We start from the raw sequence: 6,846 nt of genomic DNA, 5'->3' as shown, positions 1-6,846 counted from the left end.
AAAAAAAAAAAAAAAAAAAAGTAAAATGATACATATAATTAGGTCGGCTGAACTTAAATAAAATATCCATCATATCATTAAAATGACAACAATACATAAATAGATGAACAACAAGAAACAAATTCTTAACTAGGGAAATGCTATTAAAAGACAAGAAGACAAAATAATGATAGAAAAATTAAAAAGCGTTGCATGCTCAACAAAAATCCTAAAGATATCAAACATTCTCTTCTCCGCCATTGTTGTCATTAGAACCAACTCTGTTTTCAGCAGTTTCCTTCAGTTGTTTTTTTCTTTCTTCATTTTGGGCCCTCTTCACAGCAAATAGTTTTAACAAACCTTTAGTTTCTCTAAGATCAAGTTCATCAACTCTTATTCTTGCTTTAACAAGTTGGTTGAAGAGGAACTCCATTTCCTTCTCCTCAGCCATTTGCTCTGCTTTGTTAACAAACTTAATTAGCCTTCGATTTTTAGAGCAAGACAAATAGTCCTTAACTCTATCTTTTGCCTGAATTAGTGAGGGCCAAGCAAACACGTTGTTTTCTCCGGGAGTAAAAACAATTAGACCAGTTTCTATATCAAATAGAATAGACATCCCTTTTGCTTTCTTACACAATGATTCTAATCTTTTATCGAGAATGGCCTTTTTCATTTTCGGATTGAGATTTCTAGTCCCCCTAAGCCCCCCTTTTGTCATATTTAAGTACACCAAAATGAAGAGTATATGAATGATTAGTTATCTCTGGATATAAAATATGAGTATTTGACTGTGATATATATAGGTGTCAGATAGAATCATATAATTAAATAGTCAAAAGTTTATTTCACATAATTTGAATAAATTTATTAATAAACTAATTGCATAATCTGATTTCTTATGTAATATTTGTTTACTTACCTAAATCGATGTAGTTAAAATCCTAAAACTCAATTTTAAAGTTGGAAACTAAAAAAGTTTATTTCCATAATAATTATATTCTGAGCTGGCAAATGCAAATGGCCAACTTTTCAACATCTTGGGTGTCTTAAGAGTGAAATTTACTTTAATTTTTCGGAGAAGGGTCTAAAATTCCCCTCAAGTATTTGAATTGGTCAAAATTACCCTCCATCCACCTATTGGCCCTAAAATACCCTTGACGTCCACCTTTTGGCTCAAAAATACCCTCGATGTTAATCCTTTGACTCATATTTGCCCTTTTTTTAATAGCTCCCTTAAAGTCAAATTATTAAATATTTATTTATTATATTGCTTAATGTGATTGGTGCAAATTTAAACCCTTCTCAAAATAAATAATAAAAAAGATATTTTTAAAAATTTTATTTTTCTATAAAACAACTTATGATTCATATTTTGACCCGATACACTTGAAAATAATATTGAAAAAATAATTAATTTCATGATATCTTCCTATTGACCTATTTTAAATCGACCCCAATTTATTATAACGTAACCCAACTCATAAATGGGGATCCAACTAAAATCCATACTTACCCCGACTAATTGTCCATCTAAAAAATTATTATTTTCATTGATATAAATTTTCTCTCAATTATCCAATTGTCTTTTTCATTTTCTCTTTTATTCCTTTTTGTAATCTCTTATTCTTAGTTAGGATATCCAGGACACAAACTTGAAATGAACTCACATATTTATATTCTTTTAATTCGTATTATTTTCATGATGGGATGTGGGTGGGGGATAAGAGAAATGATTATTTTTATTCTTTTATTTTTAATTTTGGGTACTACACAAAAAGAAAAATGTAATATTTGTAGATATTTGCTTAATTAAGTCATTTTTTATTGAACTAATTATTTCTATATGAATGCATTGTTATTTCCTTAGAAAAAAAAATGGAAGAGATAGGAAGTGAAGGGTCGGGGAGGAAGGAGTGTAAAGAGTAGATGCCTAACCTTTTTATAATTTTTAATTGACTATGAAATTCAAAATCAAGTCAATCATGTGAGCTTATATATTAAGTAATTTCAAATTATTTTAATAGAAAAAGGGCCTAAAATGCCGTTAAACTATGAGATTTTGTACAATATTACCCTCCATCCACCTAATGAGTATGATCCGTTAGACATAAGGGTGGACATCTGGGGTATTTTAGGGACGATAGGTGGATGGAGGGTAATTTTGTACCAATTCAAATACTTGAGGGGCATTTTAGGCCCTTCTCCGTTAATTTTTTTATCACCGAAATCAGGTATGGAGTTATGGGGGTGCAAGGGTGGTCAGCCGAACACCCTTCAAAAACATATATTCTTTATATTTTTATGTATAGCAGTTAAACTTACTTGACATAATATAGAGAAGTATCTCAGAGGAAAGGTATCACTATCATATATGTCGTCACTATCATCAATATCAATCTCATCAAGAAGAAAATCTGTAGACTTGTTATCCAGGAACTTGTTCAGTAATACCGTAATGAAAGGAACATAGGAGTTTGTCGCTAGGTATTTGACCAAATAGGATCGTCCAGTTCCTATAGAACCTATAACTATAAGAAGTAAGAACCCTAGAGGGGGATAAGGCTAAGCGGAATGAAAAGGATTTCCCATGAGATGGGAAATGAAAACTATTTTCCCCACACGAAGTTTGTGAATAAGTGATGGTTTAATAATGAGCAAGGAATATCCGTTTTTGCTAAACAGGATGGATTGAACTCATAATTTATTAGATTCTTTTTATGAATGTCAACTAAGTATCATAAGTGAATTGCTCCCGATTGTTCAATCATTTGATAACTATCCCCAAATTCTTCATCAATCTTGTCTTGCTAGATTAAAACCAATCAATAAGGGTTCATGTGTTTGGCAGCAGCAACTTGGCGTCGAGGTAGGTAATGATTTATGACTAGTCAACTTTAGTTAGAAAATGTGTATACAATACAAATTTAATAGGGGGAAGCATGATTAGGCTTGCGAGCACGACATTTGAATGGATTAAACATGGGACTTCAGTAAAAGAGATCTAATTGTGTGTTGATATGTTATTGTATGAATCCCTTGATGGGTATTTCGTGTTGGTATGACTTACCTGATGAATAATGAAGTGAATATGTGAAGGTGTGTAATGATAGAAGAATTGTATGAACTTGTATCCAAATGATCGATTTAATTATCTTAAAAGGGTGAATTCATATTTGTGCTTTTCTTGAATATGTGATATTCTGATTGAGATATGTCTATGATGATTATAATAAGGGCATGGTTTACTAGTTGTTTATTAGAGTCTAGACTTGATTTAGATTCCTAGGGAAGAGCATCTTTTTGTTATTCATGCCAGTCTGAGTTGATGTAATAAATGATAAAGCTAAGGTAGATTGACTACTTAGTGTATACATGTCAATGGATTCACCAAGAAGAGTGACAAAGAAGGCTGGTGAGTTTTAGAAATAATATTAAGTTTGTAAAGTGAACTGCCTAAGCAGAAACATGTATGTTCAGTCTTAGGTGGGTTGAACTCTTCATTAGGTAGCTTCTAGTAAGTTTTTAGATAGTTGGCGGAAAAACATTTTTATTTTGTGCCACTCTTTGGAATAAGATAATGTTGCTCAGTTTGTTTAATGGATTGAGATTACTCGCTGTCACCTTTTAACTCTTTCTGTCTCTCTCTCTCTCTCAGCTGTTGCTTGTACCAGAAAGATTGATGAAATATGTCTATCAAGTTGCGTATTGTTTTAACTTATCAAGAAACCTTTGATTGGTTTCACCTACTGAAGGTGTTTGATTAATTTTGTTGGGAGTGGATTATTTGTAGTAGAGAATATATATTAGTAAATAAGTAACCAAAGAAATAATTAATTAATAAATAAAGACAATATGTTACTCTGGTAAATGCATTAAAACTTATATTCTGGCATTTCCTAAAATTTATAAGCTCATGTTGTATCTTAAAGACAATATGTTACTCTGGTAAATGCATTAAAATGATTTTGCATTTGAGAAGTTCTGAAGGTTGAGAATTAATGAAGTTATATGTTAAAGGATGTCTCAATTCACAATTACGCAAAAGCTTCCTACAATAGAGTATAAACATGGAAAAGTTGGAGCTTGTGTGCTGTAACAAGTTCGAATCTGGTGCATTTTTATTGATAAGTAATTTTGGATCTGGTGTATTTGGTTCTAAGGATATTTCCTGGTTGAGAGGATCCGTAATAAATTTAGATGGATCTTCATGTTCACCTTCTCCTTTGGAGCATGGAAAAGATGCTCTCATTTTATACTAGTTTGTTAATTTTTGGTAAGCTAACTTTGTCATTCTATGTGTAGCTCATGTACATTTTTTGCTGTGTATCAAGTATGTATTTTTTATAGCACAAGAGTAAAGCCTCTGAAAAGCTTCACTTACCTCCTATTTTGGCAAATTTATATCACTAGACAGTGTGCCCAGTGGCCTTTCTCCTTTCTGTGTTTCTCTTGAGGATGTGTAGATTGAAATGTTAAAGAGTAACTTCGTTTTGGCTATCAGATGAATATGTAAAGACTCCAGAGCATGTGAAGGTCAATGGTCTTCAACATAGTTCTTTTGATCACCTCAAATGATATTCATTAACAACATTGTTTCTGTAATTTTTGAATATTCACTCTGTTGATGGTTTTGCCTTAGAACAAACAATCTTTTCTTTGATTTTAAATTTTAAATCCTGCAGAAGAACAAAGGGATCAGAAAACTTTGGAAAGGCTTCGAGCTGAAAGGCAAGCCAAGATTGATGAACTCAAAGAGAAGACAAATTTCTATATAACGCAGCAGCTTATTCAGGTGATAGCAATATGCGAGTTTTAGGGGTTCTGCTGTGCTCTTAACAGATAACTTGTCATTCAGTTGAATTAGGCAGCTCATTCAGCTGATAGAAATACGTGAGTTTTTGGGCTTATGTTAAGCTCTTTACAGATGAGTTAACCATGCAAGTGCAATGTACATTAGGGAACACATGCTTACAATTATTCTTCACTCTTTAGTGTTCACCACTTTTATAAAAAGCACCTTCATGTCCGATTGTGGGATGAGATGCATGACGTTTCATTGTTCAATCCTTTATGCAGAGGTATGACCCTGACCCAGCATCTAAGGCAGCTGCAGCCACTGTGCTTGCATCCAAGCTCGGTGCAGATACTGGCTTAAAAGTTTATCTGGGAGATGAATCTAAATTTAATGCCCCTGCCGGAACGAGCAATGATGTAGAAATTCTGCAGTACGCTGGACTGAGAAATAGGAAGCAAGCCAGATCTGGTAGTGCAGGGAGTGCTGTATTGGATCATCGTGAAGGAGAAATGCTTCATGATGTACAGCTTGAAGGTTCTAGTATGAACCAACATCAGCAAATGATTGTCGAGCATTACAATCCTACCTCTGTGAGCGCACAAGATGGGGGATGGCTTGCACGAATTGCAGCATTGCTTGTGGGAGAGGATCCAACCCAATCTTATGCTCTTATCTGCAGCAACTGTCATATGCACAATGGTAAGACTCAAGAATATGATCATTGGCCCATAATTAACAGCATAGGATTCACATAATAAATAGTGAATAACTAATCATCAGTATAAGAGAACAGAAAAATAAAGAAAGTGAACTTATTAACTTCTTCCATTGTTTGCAGGACTTGCTAGGAAAGAAGAACTCCCGTATATAACCTACTATTGTCCTCACTGCAATGCCCTGAATGGGCCTAAGCAACTTGCTGATGGCGCCTCTAGTTTACTGAATATGGCATCCACAACCATTGTGGCTGATGCTGATTTGGTCAAGCAGGACAGTGGATCCATTGCTGTGAGAGACTCCGCAAGTAGCAGCCCTGCAGAGGAAACAACAGAAGGTAACAATATAGTCTCGGAAAGTAGCAGCCCTGCAGTTGCTGCTACAGCAACAACAGAAGGTGACAATATAGTCTCCGCAAGTAGTAGCCCTGCAGTTGCTGCCCGGGAAACACCAGAAGGTGACCATATAAGCTCCAGTATTTCTAGCAGTTAAATATGTAATAGCTTGAATGGAATTGTGCAGGCAAAGTGTTTTGAAGTGTGGTGATTTTCCTCTTAGCTTGGTCATGTGTAACTATGCATCTCTTGTAAGCACCTAGTAGAAATACAAAACTCAGAGATGGCAGCTTCCCGAGCAGCCTTATATTCATCGTTTTGTAATCAAGACTATTACACATTTTCAGGCTGTTAGGTCCTAGCAATTTTTTCGGGTTGCTGAATCCGGCAGTTTCTTTTCTTTTTCTTGATTCATTTGTCTATTCATACACCAATGTACTTGGACAGGCGATTTCTCTATGAAACGATTTACTAATTAGTTTCTCCACTCCTTTTCATCTTCTTTCTGTATCTACTGAGTTTTGGCATTTGGAATTTGAGGTATTGAAATGGAAAATTGAAGGCAGAGGGGAGCAGAGAGTGGTTCATGTGTTTTTAAACATAGAAGTGAAGTTGCTGGCTCCACTGTCCATCAAAGTTTGGTCATACGAGAAGAAATCATAGTGGTTTTTCCTTTGTTAGGATTTAAACCTAAGACCTCATGACTCTTACACTTCATTGACTGCATATAGTTAGTTTTTTCTTATGAAAGTTAAAATGATACATACAAATAGGTTGGTTGAACTAAAATAAAATATCCATCACATATCATTAAAATGACAACAATAACATAAAAGGATGAACAACGATAAACAAATTCATAACCAGGAAATGCTAGTAAAAGACAAGAAGACAAAACAACGAGAGAAAAATTAAAATGCATTACATGTTGTTATCCTAAGGGGTCGTTTGGTAGAGTGTATAAGAATAATGCTGAATATGATGTATTAGTAATGCTTGCATTAGTTATGCTTGCATTAT

At 34.2% G+C, this 6,846-nt stretch overlaps 1 protein-coding gene across 1 annotated transcript in view; it reads left to right on the top strand.

The window, feature by feature from the left end:
• The window catches only part of LOC102584312 (uncharacterized protein At2g24330-like), a 19,050-nt gene extending 12,737 nt beyond the window's left edge, over nucleotides 1-6,313 (top strand). Inside the window, exons 4-6 of the mRNA XM_006356646.2 lie at nucleotides 4,662-4,771; nucleotides 5,056-5,473; nucleotides 5,613-6,313. Coding sequence (XP_006356708.1) covers nucleotides 4,662-4,771; nucleotides 5,056-5,473; nucleotides 5,613-5,983 — 899 coding nt within the window. The 3' untranslated portion in view covers nucleotides 5,984-6,313. The remainder of the gene's footprint in view (nucleotides 1-4,661; nucleotides 4,772-5,055; nucleotides 5,474-5,612) is intronic.
• The last annotated feature ends 533 nt before the right edge of the window (nucleotides 6,314-6,846 follow it).

Source organism: Solanum tuberosum, unplaced genomic scaffold (genome assembly GCF_000226075.1).
Source record: "Solanum tuberosum cultivar DM 1-3 516 R44 unplaced genomic scaffold, SolTub_3.0 scf00227, whole genome shotgun sequence".
NCBI classification, from domain to species: Eukaryota; Viridiplantae; Streptophyta; class Magnoliopsida; order Solanales; family Solanaceae; genus Solanum; species Solanum tuberosum.
The sequence above is the reverse complement of the archived record's forward strand: the minus strand, read 5'-3'. Positions and strand labels throughout refer to the sequence as shown.